Source organism: Cololabis saira, chromosome 8 (assembly GCF_033807715.1).
Source record: "Cololabis saira isolate AMF1-May2022 chromosome 8, fColSai1.1, whole genome shotgun sequence".
Lineage (NCBI taxonomy): Eukaryota > Metazoa > Chordata > Actinopteri > Beloniformes > Belonidae > Cololabis > Cololabis saira.
This window is the reverse complement of record NC_084594.1, coordinates 8581563-8608883: the sequence shown is the minus strand read 5'-3', so window position 1 is coordinate 8608883 and position 27321 is coordinate 8581563. Positions and strand designations below refer to the sequence as shown.

General features: G+C 38.3%; 3 protein-coding genes across 6 annotated transcripts in view; 1 reads left to right on the top strand and 2 right to left on the bottom strand.

Moving 5' to 3' along the window:
• LOC133448290 (mitochondrial potassium channel-like) overlaps nucleotides 1–3111 on the bottom strand; it is a 12753-nt gene extending 9642 nt beyond the window's left edge. Inside the window, exons 1-4 of one of the 2 annotated variants that reach the window (XM_061726680.1) lie at nucleotides 2985–3111; nucleotides 1597–1668; nucleotides 1316–1514; nucleotides 1082–1240 (exon numbers count right to left, since the gene is read on the bottom strand). In XM_061726680.1, the coding sequence (XP_061582664.1) occupies nucleotides 1082–1240; nucleotides 1316–1514; nucleotides 1597–1601 (363 nt within the window). In that variant the 5' untranslated portion in view covers nucleotides 1602–1668; nucleotides 2985–3111. The remainder of the gene's footprint in view (nucleotides 1–1081; nucleotides 1241–1315; nucleotides 1515–1596; nucleotides 1669–2984) is intronic. The other variant, XM_061726681.1, reaches the window with a different exon arrangement.
• On the top strand, nucleotides 3107–6094 carry LOC133448292 (translation machinery-associated protein 7). Its single transcript, XM_061726685.1, has 4 exons — nucleotides 3107–3242; nucleotides 3681–3736; nucleotides 3972–4059; nucleotides 5667–6094. The coding sequence occupies exons 1-4, from the start codon at nucleotides 3227–3229 to the stop codon at nucleotides 5699–5701; spliced, it is 195 nt and encodes a 64-aa protein (XP_061582669.1). The 5' UTR covers nucleotides 3107–3226; the 3' UTR covers nucleotides 5702–6094.
• LOC133448291 (deoxyribonuclease gamma-like) lies at nucleotides 6089–27321 on the bottom strand. 3 transcript variants are annotated; one of them, XM_061726682.1, is made up of 10 exons: nucleotides 27098–27321; nucleotides 19723–19808; nucleotides 19361–19449; nucleotides 18060–18146; nucleotides 16792–16904; nucleotides 11886–11998; nucleotides 11648–11805; nucleotides 9853–9949; nucleotides 7174–7249; nucleotides 6089–7064 (listed from the first exon to the last, which is right to left on the bottom strand). In XM_061726682.1, the coding sequence occupies exons 2-10, from the start codon at nucleotides 19801–19803 to the stop codon at nucleotides 6910–6912; spliced, it is 969 nt and encodes a 322-aa protein (XP_061582666.1). In that variant the 5' UTR covers nucleotides 19804–19808; nucleotides 27098–27321; the 3' UTR covers nucleotides 6089–6909. The 3 variants fall into 3 exon arrangements, with proteins under 3 accessions (XP_061582666.1, XP_061582667.1, XP_061582668.1); XM_061726683.1 differs by having other exon boundaries at nucleotides 27244–27303; XM_061726684.1 differs by having other exon boundaries at nucleotides 6926–7089.

Genomic DNA, 27321 nt, shown 5'->3' with positions numbered 1-27321 from the left:
CTGACCGAGACCAAAGACTGTCGAGACCGAGTCAAGGCAAAGACTACAAAAAAGTGGGTTTGAGACCAAGACCGGTCTCGAGAACTACAAGTCTCATCTGAACCAGAGTAACATCTTCCTCATGATTATAGGAAGTGTCTTACGACGTTGTTGTTTAAGGAACAAATCCAGGTGATAACGTTGAACGGCTCGGCAGTATCATTTCCTTACAAGCTGGTTTTGAAGCTGGTGATTTCAGATTCAGATTCAGATTCAGAAAACTTTATTCATCCCGAGGGGCAATTGCAGGACAACTGAGCAGCAAGATGTTGAAAATCTCAAATAGAACAAGAATAAAGTAGAATAAAAATGAACATGTCTCCTTATGTACAATGTACAAATATATAAATATGCAAATGTCAGAAAAAAATATACAAATGTCAGAAAAATCTACAGCAGAGTGACTGTAGTGGTATAATTTAAAGTGTCAATGCAAAGGGATTTAAAGAGGACCTATTATGAAAAACAGGTTTTTTCTTGCTTTAACATTTATAAAGTGGTCTCCCCTCAGCCTGCCAACTCAGAGAAGTAGGAAAGCAACCAAATTCTACAGTGTCTGTACAGCCGCCCGGATGAGCCGTCCAGTGTGATGTGGATCTACGAGCCAATAAGATTCTGCTCCCGTCGTTACGTAACCAAAATGCAATTTACATAGGTTGGCCTCCGATGCGTGAAAACCACGCCCACAACTAACCCCGCCGGCCGGAGCTTCCGCCATTTTTTTGTAGCGGTGTATCGCGTCATTCAGGCAGCCAATCAGCACAGAGCCTCATTATCATAGCCCCGCCCACTCATCCCACATAGATAATGAGCTTAGAGAATGGGAAGATAAAGACATGGTTTAGAGGCTGAATTTCTAATTCATTTAGCAAAAAAAATCAAAAGCTTGTTTTTAAGACATTAAAGGCCTGTTTAAAATAGGTATTAGATGCCATAATAGGTCCCCTTTAACATAAAGGTTCTCGTTTACAGGGCTGTCAGATCAAATTTGCAGGTGAGTTTCAAATGAGTAAACGCTGAAATAAAGATACCGTCTGCTGACCTTGGTGACTTTGGTCTGGGCCGCGCGGACCTCGTTAAGTCCCACGAACTCCTCGTACCTCTCCCACCAGTAGTTGACTGTGGCGCTGGCGGTCTGAGCCGACTTCTGACCCCACAGCCGCCCCGTCTCGCCCGCATGCTGGAGGAATAATGATGAGGGCTGTGCTCAGATTTGTACGTATGTAAATCATTGTTCATCAAGGTTGTGAGAAGTCCCAGAGGATTTCACTGATACCTGTAAGGCGGACAGTGCACGTTCCTTCACCGCCTCAGCTCCACTCTTTCCCCCGGGGCCGGAGGGGTTGGAGGGTGGAGCTGGTCCAGGCTGATGGTGAGCGCTGTAGGTGCGAAGCTGAGGGATTCCCCCGTGCAGGCGGTGGCGGCTCAGACAGCACGACCCTCGAGCCCACAGGTGGATCTGAGCTCGTCTGTACCTGACGCAAATAAAAACGGCATCAATCATCAGCTCCAGTACTGCGTGTTCAGTTTCTGTGGACTAAACTTGAGCAGATTTACCTCATTGAGGACGGCAGCAGTCTGAGGTGGGAGTTAAAACCTGTCACTGCACATGCAGGACCCACACCGGAGCTTATTATGGGGACAAAAAGGACAAAAAGATGTGGGTCAAAGCTGTAATTCACAACCATTTACCGATTGCAGTGCAAGTGATTTACTTAGAATTAATTAAATCATTCATCAAGGTAGGGCTGGGCGATATGGACCAAAAGTCATATCTCGATATTTTCTAGCTGAATGGCGATACTCGATATATATATCAATATTTTTTCTGTGCCATAATTGGCGTTTCCCCCAAAGCATTATAGCATAGCATCTCTGTTAGCTTCATTTTTTTCTGAGGCAAACCCTTAAAAAAACAGTCAGTTTTAATACAAAGCCTCGTGCCAAATGTCACACAGGTACATTTATTAACAGAGGTCTGCACAATATCAAAATGTATAAAACAAATGAAATAAAAATAAACTGCCTGCATATATAGAATAAAAATGCTTCTTGAATAAAATAAAACAAATATCGCTTTCCTGCATAACAATTAAATTAAAATACACTGTGCAATTAATACAATGTAGACAGTAACAGGCAGACTTTTCCACTGAGGTTGACAGTTGTGCAAATAACAAAACATTTGTGCAAATCTCAAATAAAACATTCAAGTCAATTTGTCACAAAATAAGCTATATCAAAATCATAAAAAAAACATTTTTTTTTTAAAAATCGATATAAACGATATTGTCTCGTACCGTATCGCGTTTGAAAATATATCGATATATCGCCCAGCCCTACATCAAGGATTATTAAAACCCCAACAAACCTGAATTAAAGGGTGAAAAAGTGATCACATATTCATCAAAAGTGGCAAATTAGAAGCCTTGAGATGCAATCAGGACTACTGTTCTCAAAACATTATTTTGGACATAAAAAAACTGATAATGGATCAAAACCTTAAATTTTTTAAAGACATTTATGACACAATATTTCTTAGTTAACATTTAAAATGTGACTCTGTGATGAAAAGACAGAACTAAAAAATGACTTCAGATTCAGATGACTTTATTAATCCCTTTGGGGGGGTTCCCCAAAGGGATTAATGAATTTATATAAATATAAATCAATATTTATATAAATAAAAATGAATATATATCAATGTCATTTATATAAATATAAATACATGTATGACGTTATATAAATGTAATTATAAATGTAATTATAAATCGACCTCGAGGAATAAACGTGTGACATATTTCTCTTAAACTGAAGTTATATCTGAACTTTTGCTTGGAGGTTATAGTTTTAATGTAGCTTCACGTTGCTAACCGGCTAAAATACTTTTTATTTGCGTTAAGCTGTCTGATAAGATTCATAATAAAGATTTATAACAAACACACCTGTCTCCTTGAGTGATTTAAGAGCATTTGGGTCGCAAAAAAACACTTGTTTCCCCTGAAACTAACAACTTTGCTGCTAAATGAAGCAGCTAGCAGCTGGAGTTTTGCTCAGGCACGTGGTCGGGATTCTATTTCCGGTTCCTCGGGGTCCTGATAACGCGCATTGGAAAGACGACCGTCTATCTGCTCAGCAAATATACCGCTTATTTCATTCATTTTGACGTTTATAACACGCTGTAAACATGTCTGGCAGAGACGGTGAGTTTTTTGCGTTATCTTAGGTTACGTCATTGAAGGTGGTTAATCTTTTAAACGTTTAAACGCGTTTCAGCAGCTGCTTTCAGCTAAAGAAGCGTGACATCGTTCACCAAACTCCGTTGAAAATGTATGACATTAAAGCGTTTTTTAAGTATTTGGGACATTTATGCGCCGGAGAGACACTGTTAATCAATTTTGTTTGAAAGTCGGGGATGAATTTCACCGTTCGGCCTCAAATTTACCTTCAAAGGTTCAAACGATTTATCGCAAAAAGCGAATTATTTGCAGATTTTAGTTTAATTGACATTTTGTGTATTGGCGTTTTAATCACGTGTCAGTGCAATAGTTAAGTCACAATAACCAGTTAAATTAATTATATTAATTTAAAGATATTAATAGTATTTTATGTTTTTTAATTTTTTAACTCATTTCCTTCAGGAGGAAAAAAGAAGCCACTTAAGGCGCCCAAGAAACAAAACAAAGACATGGATGAGGTAAGTGTCCTGTTTTTGCTCCGAACGATGAATAAATAAAATAAAATGAATGTGATTAACCATTTTTTTTTAATGTGCTAAAATGTTGAAATGTCTGTCAAATGAAGGCAACCGGGTTCTGAAGCTTAATGGGATTTAATTTGCCCTTGGAAAACTGCAACACTTTATTTTTAAAACGAGAAAAAGCTGGTATTCAGAAAGTATTATGGGATGTAAACTGAATTAATGTCCGCAGGATGAAATGGCATTCAAGCAGAAGCAAAAGGATGAGCAGAAGGCCCTGGATGCGTTGAAGGCCAAGGCATCAGGAAAAGGGCCACTAGGTAAAATAAATGTGATGTTATCTGTACGTATGGAGGTGAACTGTGTTTTTAGCACTAAATTTCAGTCACAAATCATTGCTGGACTGTTTAGACTTGCATACTGTCTAGTGATGCACCGAAATGAAAATTTGTGGCCGAAACCGAAAATAATAATAAACACTTGGCCGAATACCGAATAATACCGAACATGGTTCTTTGCAGTTTTTCATTTATTTTGCCAATTTTTTCACCATTGCATAAATCAAATGTGCAGTGAAATACCCGCCAGTCACAATTTGTCTTACTGTACTTATTGTATTTTTTCTCATAATCCTTTTTCATTTTCTCCCGTTCAAATCCAGTTAATCGGGTAGCGGTGGGGCTGATCTCCGCAATTTGAAGCCCTATATAATTGTAAAAATCTGGGTTATTTTCTTGGAGGATCTGGTCATATCAGACAGTGAGGGTTCTCCACTGCATCTGTAGTACGGTTCCCTTTCTCTGATATGCGTCCCGCGACCGTCTCCATCACCAAGCGGCTTTCCCAAATCAAACTCAGCCTGGATCATTTCTCGTGTCTTCTGCTTTTTCCCCACATCCAAGTAATGATCTGCCATGCTGACATGTTTGCTGCATTTAACACCGCACCCCCCTCACTCCACGCTGTTCGCTGTTTGATTGCGTCATCACACGCAGTTATTAATTGTTCGGTTTTTTCCCCACTTATTCCACCGAACACCGAAAGTGTTTTTTTGCTATTTTCGGCCGAAACAATTTTGGTTACCGAACATTCGGTGCATCACTAATACTGTCGTTTATACAGGTTTGCAGTGCAGGCGTCTTTAGATACTAGTAGTTTTTTGTATTTCTCTAAGAATCCTCTCCATGATTCGGACCCCATCATGACCACCATAACTGGGGTGGGGTTTGTCTAGGATTTTGTGTCTTGGCTGTGAGACAAATTTAAAAGTAAGCTTTCCAAATTCAGCCTGATTTCCAGTTGCATTGAACCTCCGAGGTGGTCGTTCTCCACAGAGCTCAGTTATGACTCTCGTGCAACCCTGTAAAGAGGAATATTTCTTCAGAACTGGCAGAATTTAACACCTTATACCTTTTGAATCATATGGTCGTCTCTTCAAAAATAACAAATAACTGTAGTTTCTATGCTTTAAGTCGCCATAGTTGCAACAAGCATTAGTTTACTATGATCTTCCTCTTTAGGGCTCAGAAGGTGTTAAATCTTCACTGCGTTCATGTTTGACAGGTTTATTTTGATCGGGAAAGACTGATGTGCTCGTTTGAACGGCTCTAAACACGGTCGTTACACGTAGATGACTGAGAGACATTTAAAAAATCTCTTTATATGAACACAGCTGGAACAGAAGACCCTAGATGTTGATTCCTACTTTGCTGTTGTGCACAGAGGAGCAACGTTGCTCCTTATAATGTGCTACAGACGTCTGTTCTGTATGAGACAGAATCTCATAAGTCTTTGCTGCTAAACCTTCTTCTCCTCACTCACATGAGTTGTCGTCTTTCTCAGACTGATTTTAGACTAAAAATGCAGTTACAATTGATTTTATGTTGCACATTTTCTTAAATCTGGTCTTATTTTTTTTCCCCTCCAGGTGGCAGCGGCATCAAGAAATCAGGGAAGAAGTAACATCTGAAGCAGAAGATGCACAATCCCTTCATTTCCTGAATGTTAAACTTTAATTTCTTTTTGCTTTAAATATTAACGTGTCACACTGAAAACCTGCCGCAATGCTAATCTCATTCTTTAGCGAAACTGTGTAAAAATAAAAGTAATTTTAAAGAGTTCAAGTACCTTTTTTCTAATGAAATTTAGGGATTTCACTCTGACTTCTCCTTCAGTCATACGTTCAAGACCCAAACCTTCAAATTCAGTTTAAATGTTAACATTTTTGCAGCTTCAGAAGCCGTTGGTATGAAAAAACTGAATCTGATGTTCACTGCATCATTTTGTGAAATTCACCCAAGTTCTGTTTCTTTTTGTCTTGTAAAGAGGGAGATGACAATAAAATGCTTTTTGTAATCACTGCTTACAAGACTTTTAATATCAGTTGCATGTGTGTAAAAAAAGGTTAAAACAGTAAAAGAGTGAGTTTTCAGTGTATGAACAGGAAGTTTTGATGCCCATTTATCAGAAGAGTCCCTGAAAGCGTCGAGGATGTGGAATCCCTCGACTGAGCTGTTAAACGGATTCACGCTGACAGAAATGAGACTTGAAAAGCTTTGCGTTGCTAAAGGACACAGTCACATCTGGATGCAGCTCTGGAGCCTGTAAGCGGTCGCTGGTTCCCTCTTGAGGAAAAACAATTGACGTCTGTTTGCAGAATCTAAACTGACTTTAGAGAAATCCTAATGTCGTCATCACCCGCTCCTTCACGTCTCAGGTTCTGCAGGACCACATGCATCTCACAGCCTTGACTTTCCTGGTGGGAAGTGAATAAGCTTTACTAAAAATCACTGATTTCATCAGTACGTGAAACTCGAGTGGAGAGCTGAAAGCTGGGACGGGGTCTGACGGACGGACGGGCCGGTCCTCTGTGCAGCAGACGTGGGATCCAGAGAGACAAGAACAATGGACGGAGAAACACAGAAGAGATAAAACCCATCTCAACTTCTCAGAGTTTGATTCAGGAGGGCCTTGCCCCCTCTCGCCCCAGCGTGGAGCCGGCCCGGCTGTTATTAAACAAAGAAGCAGCTCACATGAACAGATTTAGCTGATACAGTTAACAGCAGCTTATCTCTACAGTAGACACGTTATTGGAAATGTTCGACACGTTGCAGATCTGTACAAAGCATAACAGTTTATGATTCGGGTGTTTGGGACGGTCGGCCTCTGGTTTAACCCGGGGATCCACCGTTGATCCGGTCCACCTTCAGCCGGAGGAGCTGGATCTCCAGGTTGAGCTTCTCCCGTTCCAGCAGCAGGTTACCTCTCTTCAGCTCCAGTAGATCCTGTCCCATGACCGCGACCTCCGCTGACTTGTATCTAGCATCTGCAGCAACAAAATAAAAAAAGACCTTCGTCCAACATCGTAAAACACAGTCAATCATCTCATCTGCTCAGCACCAACACCGTCTTGTATCCACAGTCCTGCAGCTCACCGTGGGGTTGAACCTGCATCTCCGGCAGTGACTTCAGCTCCACTTCCACGGGGTAGTGGTCACTCACGTCCAGCGCCTGGAGAAGGAGGAAACACTGAAGCTGCATCATTCACGGCGATGCAGCTGGAGCCATGCAGACAAGTCCCCGAGGAGACAACAGCATCCTTTAACACCTCATCCACTGATAAAAGCACAAATCTGTTTCACAAAATAGTTTTAAACAAAAACTGAAAAGATTTCAAATTTGTACTTCATAGTTTTTGAAATTTAATGGGACATTTGTACTCATACAGGTTTGTTTTGATGCCAAATTAAATTAATGGGACCAGGGATTGGAATTGATACGATTCCAGTTCATTTTCGATTCTCATTTGGGGAAAAAAGTGGCAAATGGCGCTAATATGATGTTAGTTAATTAGTTACTTGCAGTGTTATTAGTTAAGGACATAATGACATTCGGGGGCGTTACCAGGGGGGGGCAGTGTCCACCCACGGACACGCTCTGCCCACCCAAGGAAAACTGGATTTAGTGTTGACGGCAGTCTGGACACGCATGTGATATCCCATTCATCTATTACTGTGTATGCAGTGGCGCAAAAAGTGGGTATGCAGTATATGCGACGCATAGGGGCGCCAAAGCGACGGGGGAAATTATATGGAGTGTGCATTTTCAGTATTTAACAGCGTTTATGTGTATTTTACCATCTACAGGTTCAAAAGCAAATACAAAGAAAAGATTTTTGCCAAATACAGGGAAGAGGAGACATGAGGTAGTGATTGTGTGGAGATTCAGCATAATGTGTATATAAAATTGTATATATAATACTGATTATATTGTTTATGAGAAGGTGTATGTATGTATGTATATATATATATATATATATATATATATATATATATATATATATATATATATATATATATATATTATTTATAATTGCTCTGGTATATAATTTATTTATAAAACTCAGGTATAATATTTATAATGCTCAACTATATTCATATTTATAAGGCTGAGGTATAATATTGCAATGAAGTGCTGTACTATTTTATAAGGTAATAACAGGTATAATTTCTTTTAGTTAAGCTTGCTGTTATATTTTTTTCTTATTTTTATTTTTCAAGCAAAACGGAATTAGAAACAAGGGGTAGGACCTCAAAGTTTTTCTACTTCCTCCTATTCCTTTTTGGGCATGACAATTTATTTCCCTTTGATTTTGTTTAAATGACTGTTTATTTATATTCTTTTTTTTTGTTGTTTTGTGTAATAGTTTTTTATGTTTGCTCGAAATAAGGATTTCAATCAATCAATCAATTTATATGATTAATAACAGCTGCACGTCACTGATTAGGCCCCTCTGCTCCTTCAACCCCCCCCCCCCCCCAGAAAAGAAAGAAGAGAGGAAGAGAGAGAAAGAATCAGGACGGACAGGGGAACCTGTAACGATACCCCTCAAAAAGTAGGTAGTTGCACCCCTGTGTGTATGTATGTGTTAATATTATAATTTATATATATATATATATATATAAATTTTTTTTTTTCTCTCATAAATGAGAGTTTTTCTTTTAAAGAATACTGTATTTACATTTTTATTATTTTTTAACATTTTTTAATTTACTTTTTTCAAATGTATTTTTATATGTATTTTTATTATTGGTGAGACTCGATTTAAAAAAATGTATCTAATTAATTAGAGGCTTTGTAATTAATTAATCGCAATTAATCGCATATCAATATTTGACACGAGAAGCAACATTTATCAATTTAAATGCATTTTCTTATACGACTGAATCATTGAATTGACACATAAATGAGCTTAAACAACAAAATTTTGTTTATTTTGATAACTGAGTGTTAACAAGTGCAATGTGAATAATAGCAATATGATTGCATTGTCCACAGGGCACAAACTTAAATTCAAGTTAGCTATATTCAAGCTATATTCAAGCTTTTTCAGGAATTTTTGTAAACTCTCTGTCTTAAACACATTTGTTTTTGTTTAGTAAAATTAAGAAATCCTGTTGAGTACCATTCGTCAGTTTTACGGGGAACTTATACCGGGAACTCGTGCAATGACAAACGTTCCACACTGTTTGGAGTGCAAAAGTAAATTGCGATTAAATGTGTTATTTTTTTTTGTCGCGTTATTTTTCTGTAATTAATTAATCGTAATTAATGCGATAAAGTCCCAGCCCTAATTTTTATTCATTATTTATGCACTATTCTCCCTATTTCTGTTAAGTTTACTGAAATTAATTACATTTTTGTTTATTGTGGTTCATTATTTATCTATTTTTATGATACATGTATATTGGAGGACTTGTCTGTTTTGTCTTTGTATATAATTTATATATAAATTATATATATAAAATTGTATATAAAGAAAAGGGAATTGAAAGACGGAACCGATTCCGAACAAGAACCGGTTCTCGATTCCCATCCCTGAATGGGACACAACACTGATTTTATCTCTGAATATGTTCAGATTCATGTGCATGCGGCGTCTCTGAGAACTGGGACGTGCACCAGGAACGCCAGCATTTCCAGAAGGTATCTTCATGCTTTCTGCTGATTTTATAACATGTTTTTATGGTGCCAACACTGAGAGCTTTAGGAGGAGAAAAGAGCACGTTACATCACATCCAGGTCTCCTGCAGGGCGCGGAGAGCCAAACAGACCTGCTCATTGCTGAGTCCGTAAGCCTCCTGGAAGTTGAAGGGTTTGGCGGAGCTCGGGACCAGAGCACGAAGCATGTCGTCCCCGTAGACCACGATCCTGAACACAGAGGCCGCACATACTTCACATACTTCCCGAAGGCGAGTAATTCAACACACGTTGCCCCACAAACACTACCAAAGTCAAGCTGCTCACATGTGTAGAAGGAAAACAAAGAAGAGATTTGGAAACATCGTGAAGGGCTTTGCAGGAATTTCTACATGGTTCTAATAACTGAAGGAAGTTTGATGCTGTTTTACATCTTTACTGCAAAAGCTACTACAAATCTCATTAAGAAAACAATTTTTAAAGGTTTTTTTTTTCTCTTTAAACTCCTAATTCAGACCAGGAGCTTTGCCGGCCTGATGGGAACCATCTGCGGTGCAGAAATCCCCTTACTGGTGGAAACAGCCTCATCGTAGGGGATTGAAATGATTTAAGTGTAGCTGGTTGAGGGTTCAAGTCCAGCAGTGAGCTCTAAAAGAGAAATGTTTTGCCTAATTTTGTTCATTTCTCATCCCTTTAATGGCACTTTTCCACTAGTACCTACTCAGCCCGGCTCGACTCCACTCGGTTTGTCGCTTTCCCACTAGGGCTCTAACGTGCCGAGTGGATACTTTTCTGTATCTATTCTGCTGAGGTTCTTAGCAGCTGAATCTGACATCATCACACTACAGGCCACCGATTGGTCGGGGGGTTGGAGTCAGACGTCTGAATCAGGAGGTGGAAATCAGTGAAAGAGCGACTCTGACGGAGCTTCTTGTTCATTTTATTCGACAGGCAATGGCAGCAGAAGTCTGTTTCTGATCCAACTCTGAGGTGCAGATGTTCATAAACCTGGAGGTTAAGGAGAGAATTAAAAAGGGATCTAGACGGGCGATAAGGAACGACCAGATCTACCAGGAGCTCTGTCACTTCATAGCTGCTCGCGGCTCCAACTGACTTTTCAGCAGCGCCGAGATAAACTAAAAAAAATTAAAAAGCGTTGCCGCTTGAAGCTTCTCTCACTCTCATTTTTTAACTTGATATCAAACACAAGTCACAGACCCAGCAGCACATCTATCATCTCCTCCACGTTCTACATCTTTACTGTTGTTGTCTTCTTCCTTTAGATACACAATCAAATACGTCACAGCAGCTTCTCCAACCTCCTACTTCTGCTCCAGGTGCTGAATTGTTGTGGAAAAGAAACCAGGCCGAGTTGAGATGAGTAGAGCCGATTAGGTGCTAGTGGAAACGTGCCGTAAGGACGAGGTCAGCTGTTACAGCCGCTCTCACACATGACCCGTTCAGGAAACCGCCGCTTGCAATATATAAATTACCAATTTTAATTCTAATAATTATTCTTGGCATTATCATGATGTATTGTTTCATAGTTTATTATTATATTAAGTTATGAAATCTCATGGGATGTTAAACTATAGTATTATTATATTGTTATATATAATAGTATGGTGATATAATTTGGTTATATGTTATAATATTTTATAAAAATTATGTTATATTAGGATATTACTATATTATTATTCTATATTATATCATGCTACACCACTCTATATGATAATTATCTATTTGTTTAACTTATTTACTCTCGAATTAATATTGTCAATTTATGTATCTACTTTCATCACCTTATCTACACACACACACGCACACGCACGCACAAAACTGATGTCGTCTTTTGTCGTTGTTTGCACTGTATGTTAATAAATAAATTTTAAAAAAAAGAAGAAGGAAACCGCCGCTGCCCCGGGTTACCTGTCGTAGGTGTGGTCGTTCCCGGTGTTGGCCGTGGTGTCCACGTCGTCTCCGATCAGCCAGTGGAAGTTCTTGTCGCTGCGGATGCGGATGCTCTTCATGTCCCTCTTGGTAACGTAGGCGCCGTCGGCGTTGAAGTCGCCGAGGATCATCACGTTCTGCGGTACGGGAGGGAGATCGGTGACGCTTTCGGACGTGCAGAGATTTACATTTATACAGCGATGAGTTGCGTCCTTACGTCTGTCATCCACCTCTTCTTGATGTGCAGGAAGACGTCGTAAAGCTCGTCCAGCTCCTTATCCGAGTCCTCGGGTTTGGTGTGGACCGGGATCAACACAAGGTCCTTCAGAACTACGACGAGGACATAGACACACACTTCAGACCATATCACACTCATTTACAGACATATTTCTTCCTCTGAACCTAAAATTACAGAGATCGGGACTCCGTAAACACCAGACTGATGTTTTAGGTTTCATGGCCTTCATTAGAGTCGTAGTAAAAACATCCAGCTGCTGTATGAAGCACATTTTTCCTCTTTCATGGTGGTTTTGTTTAATTGCGGCTGCTAAAATGTTTCACAGAGACCCACATGGAGACCACAAACCCAACAGTGTTAAAGTATTTGTCAAATAAGTGGGTTGCTAGTGGGGTATGGATCTCTGCAGAGACATTTCCCCCCTCGGGCACCGCAAAGTGGATCAAGTAATGTAGTTTTTAGACTCAATGACAGACTCTGTCATCTCATCCCCATTTATGCTCCCACTCATGAACACGCCACAAGGGGAAAACAACTTTTAAAGCGAAAGAAAAGGAAACTGAAATGTACAAGTTTCAGTGTAACCTGCAAAAGGTCCAAAAATTTGGAATGAGCTTGGTAATGCTATAAAAGAGTCTGGATCTCTCTCAATTTAAAAAAAAACACTAAAACAAACATTGTTATTAAATTATGTCTCTTATTAAATTATTAATTTTTTTATGTACCAATACCTGATGTATTATTTTTATTAAGTTTATTTTATTTTATTATTGTTTTAAGAATATATTTGTATCTAGGAAATCTGACGAGGTCTCAGGGTTTTTTTTTGTTTTTTTTTTGGTGTGTTTTTTTTCTTATTTAGGTTATAAGGTTATTATACTGTATGTATATGTATTATATGTGTAATTTATAGTTGTTCTGCTGTGTGACTGGGCCCCTATTCATAAGCTACAGTAGCTTCTGGGGAGTCCCATTTTACAAACCTCGATTGATTATTATCTGTATTTGTGTTTTTTTAATTATTTGTAAATAAACTCTAAACTAAAAAAAAAAAAAACTAAAACTAAAAGTTGCTTGAGAAACCTTTAAACTCCGTTTGAAAATAGTTTTTTTCTTATTTATACTTATATTCTTTAAGATTGGCACATTGTGTCTTTTTTTGTTTAGCTGCTGCACCGTAAGGCCTTTGAGGATGAAAATGTTGATCCTGTATTGTGTTGAATTGACAAAGTTGACTTGACTAAACTCAACCACACCTTCAGAACCGACCTCAAAACAGGTCTTCACCTCAAAACCTCATGATTGATATTGAAATGCATCCCAGAATACGATTCTAGATCGAGTCAGTGGTGCTTAAACTTTAGGACCACGGTTTCAGATTTAGTGGTACTGATTCTCATCCCGGTGGCTCCACATTCGGCTGCAAGCCGTTCCAGAGTTGAAGGTATTGGCCCGATGAAGCCACATGAACGGAACCACATCATCTGCAAAAAGCAAGAGCCCCAAATCTGAGACCGGACCCCCTCTGCTCCTCACCTGGGCCTAAAAATACTATAACAAGCCCGACTCACAGCCGACAATGTCACCAAGCTCCGACACCGGCTGTAGCGGGACACGGCAGCCCCGTATAAGGGATTCTGGCCTCCCGTAATCCAGGGGAACCCTCCACAAGAATGTGGACCGGTTAACTTACTGTCTTTGGGTCAAAATGACCTAATTCTCCTGTTCCTTCTTTCTGCTCTTTCCTTCCTTCTCCCTTCCTCTTTCCTCCCTCCCTTCCTTCTTTTCTCCCCTCGTACATTCTTTCCTTGTTTTCTCCTTTCCTTCCTTCCTTCTTTTTTCCCTTCCTTCCTTCCTTCTTTTCTCCCTTCCTTCCTTCCTTCCTTCCTTCCTTCCTTCCTTATTTTCTCCCTTCCTTCCTTCCTTCCTTCCTTCCTTCCTTCCTTCTTTTCTTCCTTCCTTCCTTCTTTTCTCCCTTCCTTCCTTCTTTCCTTATTTTCTCCCTTCCTTCCTTCCTTCCTTATTTTCTCCCTTCCTTCCTTCCTTCCTTATTTTCTCCCTTCCTTCCTTCCTTCCTTATTTTCTCCCTTCCTTCCTTCCTTCCTTATTTTCTCCCTTCCTTCCTTCCTTCCTTATTTTCTCCCTTCCTTCCTTCCTTATTTTCTCCCTTCCTTCCTTCTTTTCTTCCTTCCTTCCTTCTTTTCTCCCTTCCTTCCTTCCTTCCTTATTTTCTCCCTTCCTTCCTTCCTTCCTTATTTTCTCCCTTCCTTCCTTCCTTCCTTCCTTATTTTCTCCCTTCCTTCCTTCCTTATTTTCTCCCTTCCTTCCTTCCTTCCTTCCTTCCTTCCTTCCTTCTTTTCTTCCTTCCTTCCTTCTTTTCTCCCTTCCTTCCTTCTTTCCTTATTTTCTCCCTTCCTTCCTTCCTTCCTTATTTTCTCCCTTCCTTCCTTCCTTCCTTATTTTCTCCCTTCCTTCCTTCCTTCCTTATTTTCTCCCTTCCTTCCTTCCTTCCTTATTTTCTCCCTTCCTTCCTTCCTTCCTTATTTTCTCCCTTCCTTCCTTCTTTACTTCCTTCCTCCTTTTCTCATTTCCTTCCTTCCTTCCTTCCTTCCTTCCTTCCTTCCTTCCTTCCTTCCTTCCTTCCTTCCTTCCTTCCTTCCTTCCTTCCTTCCTTCCTTCCTTCCTTCCTTCCTTCCTTCCTTCCTTCCTTCCTTCCTTCCTTCCTTCCTTCCTTCCTTCCTTCCTTCCTTCCTTCCTTCCTTCCTTCCTTCCTTCCTTCCTTCCTTCCTTCCTTCCTTCCTTCCTTCCTTCCTTCCTTCCTTCCTTCCTTCCTACGAAGTAAGCGAAACTAACATGGTTTACATGTTTGAATTGTGAAATGTTCTATCTGTTCATGTTTATTAAGCTGCTGTTATTCATTTCATGCCATTCAGATGTTGCACTAAGGTTAAGCCAAAAAGTATTTTTTGGAGTTACATTTATTTATTTTTGTTATTGCACTATTCTGCACTTTTTGTTTTAGTTTACAATTTCATGTTTTTACATTTTGCAGCACCAGAGCTGATAAGCTTTGTTGAAATATATGTCCATGTTGTTCTCCAATGGACAATAAAAGAAACTTGGGATAATTTAGTTTTAGTCCTCTTTTCTTTTTTTAAAAAAATTCATTGCCAAAATGTATCTGATCGGGAAAAAGTATCGGAAATGTATCGGGAGCCAAAAAAAGTGATCGGATCGGGAAAAATCGGGATCGGCAAATACTCAAACTCAAGTGATCAGGATCTAAAAAATCCTGATCGGGACAAGCCTACTTAACTAAAGCTTGAGTTATGGTTCTGCGTCAAAACGACGCCGTGCCTATGGCGTGTGGTACGCGTCGACGTAGACCACACGCCGTCACTGACGTCACCTCCCGAAAATTGTAACCAATTGTAACTACGCGAGGCGACGCAGACCAAATGCAGACGAGAGGGCTGTGATTGGTTCGCTTGGAAGCAACGCATTTGCGGTTTCCGGTTTGAAGCAGTAGTGAACTTTCAGGGCTCTTTTCTTCGTCTATGTGTGATTTTTTTGTTTTGGTTTTTTGCACAATAGTTGTCCTTATCTCTTTGATTCATTGTGACCGGAAAAAGTCGGATAAACCATTTCAGGAAAAGATCGCGGTCACGGGGGGTACTGCTAGGGTCGCCACCTTTCAGAAATAGAAATAAGGGACGCCCTGATTTCAGCAGCGCAGGAGCCAAAAAAAAAGCCCCAAAACTTCTAAACTGAATAAAAATGTGTTTATTTTATATGAAAAAACTAAATGCTTTGATTTAAAGTTTAAAGTGCTTTAATAGCATTGAACTAGCATAACTGTAGAGACTGCCAACCATACTAGCAACTGAAATATCCTCCTATGCTATGTATGTCCATATCAGCCCAGATGTATAATATAGCCTACAGGTGAAGAATATGGTGTAAAAGTTAACTTATTTCAATAATTCAACTAGAATATGGTGTAAAAGTTAATTTATTTCAATAATTCAACTAGAATATGGTGTAAAAGTTAATTTATTTCAATAATTCAACTAGAATATGGTGTAAAAGTTAATTTATTTCAATAATTCAACTAGAATATGGTGTAAAAGTTAACTTATTTCAATAATTCAACTAGAATATGGTGTAAAAGTTAATTTATTTCAATAATTCAACTAGAATATGGTGTAAAAGTTAATTTATTTCAATAATTCAACTAGAATATGGTGTAAAAGTTAATTTATTTCAATAATTCAACTAGAATATGGTGTAAAAGTTAACTTATTTCAATAATTCAACTAGAATATGGTGTAAAAGTTAACTTATTTCAATAATTCAACTAGAATATGGTGTAAAAGTTAATGAAAATACGGTACAAATCGTGTCCCGTATTAGTTCAATACGGGACGCAACATTTTTTTCTCAAATAAAGGACAATTCCGTATTTTACGGGACGGGTGGCAACCCTAGGTATTGCACCGCAACGAAATGGAGTGACGGAGAAGTCCGAAGGGTTCACGACGGCGTCACAGCGACGGCGTGTGCTCTGCGTTGGTTTAACGCAGAACCTTAATTCAGGCTTAACTCCTACTGGATGTGAAGTTTCCTGCAAGACGGATCTGAGGGCTCATTATCGCCCCCTGTAGTCGTGATCCAGGGACTCTGTTGCCCAAAAAGCAGCAAATCAAAGCCAGACTTTAGTTTGCCAGTAAAACATCAAAGCATCTGCCCCAGGCCCTGCCCCCCCACCCCCACCCCCAGTAGAGGAGCACCATGTGAGGCATGTGCTCCAGGCAGTGAACCCCGGGAGGGGCTGGCCCAGACCCAGCACGTGCACACCAGCTGTCAAAATGCTGGATCCTCCTACCTGTGCTCAAGCATCTGAACCTCAGGATGTACGGGTCTCTGGCGAAAACGTCCATCCCCTCCATCTCCTCATCATCAAACTGAAAGGACCCCACCAGGTCAACCAGGTCATCCCTACACACACACACACACACACACACACACACACACACACACACACACACACACACACACACACACACACACACACACACACACACACACACACACACACACACACACACACACACACACACACACACACACACAATGAATAAATGTTTATTTATTCGGGGTGTTTCATATGAAATTGATGAGAAAAAAAAACGGCAATTAAGATGATTTAGGGCTGGGCGATATATCGAGATTTTAATATATATCGATATATTTTCAAACACGATATGGTAAGAGAATACATCGTTTATATCGATTTAAAAAAAAAAAAATTCTTTTTTTTTACATTTTTTTAACATTTTTTTCCTTTTTTTTTTTACATTTTTTTTTTAATGATTTTGATATAGCTTATTTTGGGACAAATTGACTTGAATGTTTTATTTGAGATTTGCACAAATGTTTTGTTATTTGCACAACTGTCAACCTCAGTGGAAAAGTCTGCCTGTTACTGTCTACATTGTATTAATTGCTAGTGTATTTTAATTTAATTGTTATGCAGGAAAGGGATATTTGTTTTATTTTATTCAAGAAGCATTTTTATTCTATATATGCAGGCAGTTTATTTTTATTTCATTTGTTTTATACATTTTGATATTGTGCAGACCTCTGTTAATAAATGTACCTGTGTGACATTTGGCACGAGGCTTTGTATTAAAACTGACTGTTTTTTTAAGGGTTTGCCTCAGAAAAAAATGAAGCTAACAGAGATGCTAACAGAGATGCTATGGTATAATGCTTTGGGGGAAACCCCAATTAAGGCACAGAAAAAATATCGAGATATATATCGAGTATCGCCATTCAGCTAGAAAATATCGAGATATGACTTTTGGTCCATATCGCCCAGCCCTAAGATGATTTCACTTCAATAAAAGGGTGTGGCCTCGATTGTCCTCCCCCAGACGGTTTCACAACCCTTCACACCTTGATTCATGCCATGGAAACCAGGTGAGCCACCGTTGGCGGACAAAAGACTACGATAATGACGGGAGGGTCAGTTGTTCACATGCGACTTATAGTCAGCTTATAAACTTGTTACGCAACACAAGTTGATTTAACTTTTAACCGACATCCCGATGAGAGCGGTAACTTTGAGTCAGACAGCTGGTGAACTCTCACCTGTACAGGAACATGAACTGCTCCTTGTAATTTGTCCGGCCCAGACGGGAGCTGATTTTCAGAGTGTAGTGATGTTTCCTGTTGGACCTGAGCAGACAGACGTCGGGACGGATTTAGACAGTAAAAAACAAATAATCATCCTTTTAAAACCGCGTGTATTCGGAGAGTCGGAGATGGATGGATGCAGTTCAACACAACGGGAACTAGCATGTTAAACCAGTGGTTCCCAGGGCGGGGCAGTTTGGAGGGGGCCTATGTGAATTTGTGCCCAGGGCCCCAAGAGACTGTAGAACGGCCTCTGAGCATAAAGGACATACAGGACTGTCTCAGAAAATTAGAATATTGTGATAAAGTCCTTTATTTTCTGTAATGCAATTAAAAAAACAAAAATGTCATACATTCTGGATTCATTACAAATCAACTGAAATATTGCAAGCCTTTTATTATTTTAATATTGCGGATTATGGTTTACAGTTTAAGATTCCCAGAATATTCAATTTTTTTTAGATAGTATATTTGAGTTTTCTTAAGCTGTAAGCCATAATCAGCAATATTAAAATAATAAAAGGCTTGCAATATTTCAGTTGATTTGTAATCAATCCAGAATGTATGACATTTTTGCATTACAGAAAATAAAGGACTTTATCACAATATTATAATTTTCTGAGACAGTCCTGTAGATGTCCTGATAAGGTTCCAGGTTCAAGGTGTTTTATTTGACATTTGTGCAAAAAGTTCAGACACGTTGGACTTCCTGGGCAGAAATCTCTCAGAATCCGCAGTTTGGAAGAAAATACACTATATAAGAAATACAAAATGTATAAAAAAAACACTATTAAAAAGAAAAAGTTGTCAGCGTGTACACAGAAATTTAAATACAAGTATTAACAAAAGGTATTGTGGTATTGTGAAAAGATGGGGGAGTTGTATTATATTATATGGGGGCAGGGATGGATGGATGGATGGATGGATGGATGGATGGATGGATGGATGGATGGATGGATGGATGGATGGATGGATGGATGGATGGATGGATGGATGGATGGATGGATGGATGGATGAGGTTTACCAGGGTGCTGTACATTTAAGGTGGAAGTGTCTGCTCTTTTGGGGGCTGGTAACTGGAGGAGATTTCCCAAATACGGGGGACTAAATACTCGGTTTGTCATAAACCAAGAAAAGGTTTGGGAACCACTGTCAAACCGACATGAACATAATAAACCAAGAACACATTTGACATGACATTAGGGTCGAGTACATGCCCACAAAGCCACTAATATGTGATATTAATGATGATTTACTTGTTGAGTGCTTCCATGAGCGTTTCCACAGACTCGCCGCTGATGTCTACCACCTCCAGGATCACTATGATGTCATAGCGAGATATTATCTGGAAGATAAGAGGAGATAAGTTAACACATTTAACAAGCTTAACTCGTCTTAGATTTGGAGGTTCAACTTTAGAGAGAATTCAAAATGTGTAATCAGTCAGTCCAAAGGAGGTGAGGATGACAGAATTAAAAAAAAAAAATTAAAGTCAAAAGTCCAAATTAGGCTTTTATCAGCTACAGGGATGCATAAAAAAATGAATATTGGAGTCTTCTGCTTCAACACAAGGCCAATAGAAGGTTTGGGTGAGAACAGGTGAGTCCGGCGGCGTTACCTTGACCAGGATGTTCAGGACATTTGGGTCCGACACTTTGCTTCGGCCAAACCTCTGGACGTTAAACGATGCAATTTTCATCTTGGCTGCAGAGAAAATCAGACACAAAGAGGAGGGAAAGTTCATATCTGAACATGCACATTAAGTATTGTTCAGTCCTTTTAGACGGCGTTAATTTGTTAACAGAAGCCATTTGTAATAAAACCTTTAAAAAAAAACAAACTTCAGCCAAAATAAACGCTTTTATCCAGACGTGTTACTCCTGGCTCTGAAGAGAACCTCGCGGTTCAGGTTTCCCCTCAACTCTGCAGCTACGGAGCAGAAATCCACTTGGAGTTTTTTTATTTTCTTTATTTAATCCTTCATTATAGCAACAATGAATACATCAAATACGAATAAAACGCCTACGGCGTCATTAAAGGCTGCCAACATTAAGCCCTAAAATGACATCTTCATTCAAAACGTAATCTCTCGTAACGGCAGCTTGAAGTGTTGAAGGATCGTCAGAGAAAGAAGTCTAGAGGACGTTAATTTGAAGGATGGATGTATTAGATCATTTAATTTGTGTCTGACTCAATTAAACTACCTTTTATTTATAAAGCACTTTAAAAAAACAAAACAAAAAAACAATGCAGTTCTGGACGCCAATAAAACAGAACCAGCAGAAGAACAAGAAACAGAAAACTAATTACGATTAGGTAGTTGGTTTTTCTTTAAATTAAGCTAATTAAGTTTAAATGTATAAACTCTTTCACAACTTACCCAGAATGCATCAGGGCCTCTCAGCTGCTTTAAATCAAGGTTTTTTATTTACCATCTATAACTTCCTTCCGTTTGATTCTTCTTTTTAACTCATGTGTCTCTTTTATCATTTTTTTTCCTGCTTTAAACCATTTTATATTTTAATGCACTTTGTAACGTCTTTCTTTCTTTATTTAAAACTGAACCTCTCTTTGCTCATTAACGGGAGCTTCCAGGGCATCAATCCTGAAAGAGGCAACAGTGAACCCTCATGTGAGAGGAAACTTCTGGACCTTGAGTGGGCATCCTAGTTATTTACAGCAGTTTAGTCAGTTTTGAGTAGTAATAGTAGTTCTTTTAGTACTTTTGAAATAACTTTGCACAACAAGATTTTTTATACAACGCTGTAGCGTGATGACTGACTTCATCACTCTTTCCCTTCTCTTATCTCGCCAACTAGGCCTTATTTCCATCCTCTTACTGTTAAGATATTTCCTCAGCTGAATAATGACACCGGTTGTTGACTTTGACATTTTTGCATAATAATTTTTGCATAATTTATTGCATAATTTCTCAAAATGTATTTAGAAGGTTGAATTTATTGAAGTTTTTAGCATTTTCTGTATGTTAAAAATTATGTGTAACTAGGGTTGATTTGACGGATTAATAATCCTCCAAAAGGATTAATGTTTAACTTAAAGTACAACGGTTCTCCTCAGGTGGAACTTTAGTTCCTGAGTTTGTGTTGTTGTACACCATTTGGAGGAGGGACAACACCCTTTTTTTAAGTGATGTCTTTGGGGAAAGGTGAGCTCTTATTTTGTACTTTTAATTTAGCATGTTATTGGTTTTAATTCACAGTAAATGTAATATTAATTTGCATTATTTTCACAGATAGTCAATTTTAGCATTATTTTCAGAATATAAACTGTAAAAGTACTTATTGTAATGATGTACAGCAAAAGGTTGTAATATCACAGGAATTACTTTGTCATTGAAGCTGTAAAGTTACAGTAAACAGTTGCGCTTTAACAACTATGTCTTGTAATATCACAAATATGAAATTACAGTAAATTGCTGTGAACTTATTTCACAATATTGCTGTAATCGTTATTTTGAAAGTCATGCAAAACATATTTATTGTAAATTCACAGTGAAAAATGCATCAGTGGGTGGTGGAAGGATACGCTGGTTCATTCAATTTGTGTCTGACTCAATTAAACTACCTTTTATTCATAAAGCACTTTAAAAAAAACAACGCAGTTCTGGACGCCAGGAGAATTAAAACAACCAGCAGAAGAACAAAAACAGAAAACTAAAATACTATTAGGTAATTAGTCTTTCATTAAATTAAGCTAATTAAGTTTTAATTCTAAACGTTTCACAATTTACCCAGAATGCTTCAGGTCCTCTTTAAATCAAGGTTTAAAACCTTTTCATTTACCGTCTATAACTTTCTTACATTTGATTCTTCTTTTTAAAACTCATGTGTCTCTTTTATCATTTTTTTTCCTGCTTTTAAACCATTTTACATTTTAATGCACTTTGTAACGTCTTTTTGTGAAGCCCTTTGACGTGTGTCCTACAAGAAATGTACAAATACAAAATACAGGTTTTTTTCCCACCAGTCGTTGATTAAACTACTCTTTAACACATGTTATAGATTAGTGTCTTCATGGATCATATAAACATCTCTGAGCCGTTTCTGAGGTTCACTCCTCTGTCAAAGTCACTCCAGAGGTGAATGTGTCATGACGTTATCGTGAGCGCCGCAGGTGTGGCGTCCCCTCTCCTCTCACACACCAGCCTGAAAATGGAGCATTAAGCTCCCGTTTGTCATCACATCCCACTGACTGTGTCCCAACCCGTCGTTTTCTCTATTTGCTCAATAATTTCAGAGGAATCGGGCCGGGAAAACACGTTCAGCTCTGCTCCACACACACTTTGCAGATGGATTTCCTGCCTCAACATCAAACTTTTTAAACCTGAACCTCGTCCAAATGACAGATGTAGCACCATTTTTTTGTAATTATTATTATTATTATTATTATTATTATTATTATTATTAGTGTGAAGGAAATTTTAGCCATGGCCACTTGATTAAACCAAACCTACTGAGAGCAGCCAAATATGGCCTTGGCCCAACTAAATGTGAAGGTGAAGACCTTGATAAATGCTGCCTGCAACACATAAGTTATTTAAAACTGAACCTTTGCTCATTAACGGGAGCTTCCAGGGCATCAATCCTGAAAGAGGCAACAGTGAACCCTCATGTGAGAGGAAACTTATGGACCTTGAGTGGGCATCCTAGTTATTTACAGCAGTTTAGTCAGTTTTGAGTAGTAGTAATAGAAGTTATTTTAGTACTTTTGAAATAACTTTGCACAACAAGATTTTGTACAACGCTGTAGCGTGATGACTTGATGACTGACTTCATCACTCTTTCCCTTCTCTTATCTCGCCAACTAGGCCTTATTTCCATCCTCTTACTGTTAAGATATTTCCTCAGCTGAATAATGACACCGGTTGTTGACTTTGACATTTTTGCATAATAATTTTTGCATAATTTATTGCATAATTTCTCAAAATGTATTTAGAAGGTTGAATTTATTGAAGTTCTTAGCATTTTCTGTATGTTAAAAATGATGTGTAACTAGGGTTGATTTGACCGATTAATAATCCCCCAAAAGGATTAATGTTTAATTTAAAGTACAACGGTTCTCCTCAGGTGGAACTTTAGTTCCTGAGTTTGTGTTTTTGTACACTATTTGGAGGAGGGACAAAGCCCTTTCCCTCTTTTTTATGTGATGTCTTCGGGGAAAGGTGAGCTCTTATTTTGTACTTTTAATTTAGCATTTTATTGGTTTTAATTCACAGTAAATGTAATATTCATTTGCAATATTTTCACAGATAGTCAATTTTAGCATTATTTTCACAATATACACTGTAAACGTACTTATTGTAATGATGTACAGCAAAAGGCTGAAATATCACAGGAATTACTTAAAGTGCTGTAAAGTTACAGTAAACAGTTGCGCTTTAACAACTATGTGTTGTAATATCACAAATATGAAATTACAGTAAATTTCTGTGAACTTATTTCACAATATTGCTGTAATCGTTATTATGAAAGTCATGCAAAACATATTTATTGTAAATTCACAGTGAAAAATGTATCAGTGGATGTTGGAAAAATACGCTGGTTCATTCAATTTGTGTCTGACTCAATTAAAATACCTTTTATTCATAAAGCACTTTAAAAAAAACAACGCAGGTCTGGACGCCAGGAGGATTAAAACAACCAGCTGAAGAACAAGAAACAGAAAACTAATTAATATTAGGTAGTTAGTTTTTCTTTAAATTAAGCCAATTAAGTTTTAATTTTAAACTTTTCACAATTTACCCAGAATGCTTCAGGGCAGCTGCTTTAAATGAAGGTTGAAACCCTTTTTATTTACTGTCTATAACTTTCTTCTGTTTGATTCTTCTTTTTAACTCGTGTGTCTCTTTATCATTTTTTTTCCTGCTTTTAAACCATTTTACATTTTAATGCACTTTGTAACGTCTTTCTGTGAAGCCCTTTGACGTGTCCTACATGAAATGTAGAAATACAAAATACAGGTTTTTTCCCACCGGTCGTTGATTAAACTGCTCTTTAACACGTGTTTTAGATTAGTGTCTTCATGGATCATATAAACATCTCTGAGCCGTTTCTGAGGTTCACTCCTCTGTCAAAGTCACTCCAGAGGTGAATGTGTCATGACGTTATCGTGAGCGCCGCAGGTGTGGCGTCCCCTCTCCTCTCACACACCAGCCTGTAAATGGAGATTTAAGCTCCCGTTTGTCATCACATCCCACTGACTGTGTCCCAACCCGTCGTTTTCTCTATTTGCTCAATAATTTCAGAGGAATCGGGCCAGGAAAACACCTTCAGCTTTTGCCGATGGCAATTTCCTGCTTCAACATCCAACTTTTTAAACCTGAACCTCGTCCAAATGACAGATAGCACTGTTTTTTTTTAATTACTGTGATGGAAAATTTAGCCTTGGCCATTTGATTAAACCAAAACTGCTGAGAATGAATGAACCCTCATGTGAGAGGAAACTTATGGACTTTGACTGCACAGTCGGTTTTGAGAAGTAGTAATAGTAGTAGTAGTAGTAGTAGTTCTTTTAGTACTTTTGAAACAACTTTGCACAATATTTTTTATACAACGCTGTAGCATGATGACTTGATGACTGACTTCATCACTCTTTCCCTTCTCTTATCTTGCCACATAGGTCTTATTCCCATCCTCTTACTGTTAAGAGATTTCCTCAGCTGAATAATGACATCGGTTGTTGACTTTGACATTTTTGCATAATAATTTTTGCATAATTTATTGCATCATTTCTCAAACTGTATTTTATGACTAGAAGGTCGAATTTATTGAAGTTAGCATTTGCTGTATGTTAAAAAATATGTGTAACCAGGGTTGATTTGACAGATTAATAATCCCTCAAAATGATTCATGTTTAATTTAAAGTACAACGGTTCTCCTAAGGTGGAACTTTAGTTTCTGGGCTTGTGTGTTTGTACACTCTATTTGAATTTTACAATGAATTCACAGTAGATATACGATTAATTTGCATTGCTTTCACAGAAAATGAATGTTCAATTTTAGCATTATTTTCATATTTATACACTGTAAAAGTACTTGTTGTAATGATGTACAGCAAAGTAATATCACAGTTATTACTTTGCCATTGAAGCTGTAAAGTTACAGTTGCGCTTTAACAACTATGTCTTGTAATATCACAAATATGAAATTACAGTAAATTACTGTGTAGTTATTTCACAATATTGCTGTAATCTTTATTGTAAAAGTGATGCAAAACGTATTAATTGTAAATTCACAGAGATCAGTGGATGGAAAGATATAGGCTGGTTTCAAAACAGATGAGAGAAGATGTTGTAAACTTCATGTCATCTTGTCACAGAGGTGAAATCATCTGTTGACGTTCTCCACCCTGGTCAACTGTGTTTGTTTGGTTGTGTTTCGACTAAGGTGATTCATAAAATCCCAGGTAATTCTTTCAAACATACTTTGGTGTTGTCCAACGAGTTTGTGACGCCATCGCCTCTCCGAGGCCGACAGGCCTTTAATAAAGAGTCCGACACGCAGGAGCATTGTGTGTTTCTGTTCTGTCATTAATGAGCCATTAAAATAATAAAGACGAGCCGTCTGGCTGTCTGGGCGTGTGGGTTTCCTCCACCCCTCGGAAACGGGACTTTAACTTAACATTAAGTTACATTTTCTTCTTATGACCAGTCAGGAATTTATTTTTAGTTCACCAGAGGAGGCAAACATGAACCTCCGGTGAAGAAAACGTGTAAAAGGCGCTCCTGAGGGCTGTAAAACAACTATGACCAGTTCAGGATGGACATTTCCTTCACTGCTGAGGTTTTAATTGTTCAGTATTTCTGCAGCTCACTGCTGATCTGTTAAGGAAAAATACCCGACACAGAAGCAGCAGTGGACTAGTTTGGCTTTTTTCACTATTTTTATATCTATTTTTTCATATATTGCATCAATTTCCCAAGAGACAAGTCATATCTTGTCATTACATTTTATGTTTGTTATGATTTTCTTTCTTCTCTGGGCTTCTAAAAAGCCTCAACCCCTAAATGATAACCATCTGGAAACCGGTCACGGTCCGTTTCTCACACAACAACTTCATCATCTCTCTGTTGTCTGTCAGCTCGCTGCTACCCGCCAGAACTTGAAACAAACATAGTTTAAAACAGGGGCGTTTTTAGGATCCAAAGACATCAGGGGCTAATGAGAAATGAGCAGGGGCTGAAACCATCCGCATTATTATTATTATTATTTTTTATGATGAAAAACGCATAAATAACATAAATAATGCTTTAAACTGTACAAATACATGTATTTTATTGACTGGATCTTTAATTAATCACCTGAATGAACTGATGCATGCCCTTTGCCTAACCTTAATCTAATTTAGACTATCATCAGTGGAGATTTCAGGTGGTGGTGATCTTTTTAAGTGTAATTTTTAATCACAATTTCTCTGCTTTTAAACTTTAAAAGTAGAGAAATTGTGATAAAAATTACACTTAACCTTATTTTCACGAAACGGTTGTAAAAATCACAAATACTTATCAATAATTCAGCAGTTCTCAGGTAATTTCTGACGTTTTTTGACACATTCCAACCAAATACGAGCGTTTTTACTGCGATTTTAACAAATTATGTTAACACATTTCCTTGCTTGATGCTCCGTGGTTATTTTATTCACCTGCTATTATATTTATCATGTAAATATAACAAAATGACCTCTACGATTATTTAAGTTAATAACATTTGTCAGCTGTTGGATATCGCTATAATTCATTTCGTGCAGCTTTTTGAGAATAAATGTCTTGTTCTTCGACTATTTGTAGGTAAAACCTGAGAAAATCGGAAATATACGCAATTTAAGTGTATTTTCTGATTGTTTAAACCCTCTTTGGAGCAACAGAAGCAGTCCAGAGACCCTAAACGCAAACACATTCATCATAATGAATGAATGAATGAATGAATGCTGTTACGAGAGTTTCATTGTAAAAGAACCCCCTCCAATCAACTCACCTGGTGTCCAGGTAAATAAACCAGTTTGACTTCCACCTTTACTTCTGGGTGAAGAAAAGCGCGGCTGTTTCTTTGTCCTGGTGCACGTGAAGTCTCTCAGGTATTCTCAGAAGAAACCCCCCCGGATCAGAGAGGTTTTTTCCTACCTGGGGAGAAAGAAGAAGCTGTTGCTCAGAGGAACTCCGACCCGCCGACCCGCGCAGCCGAGCCTCACCTGAGGAATG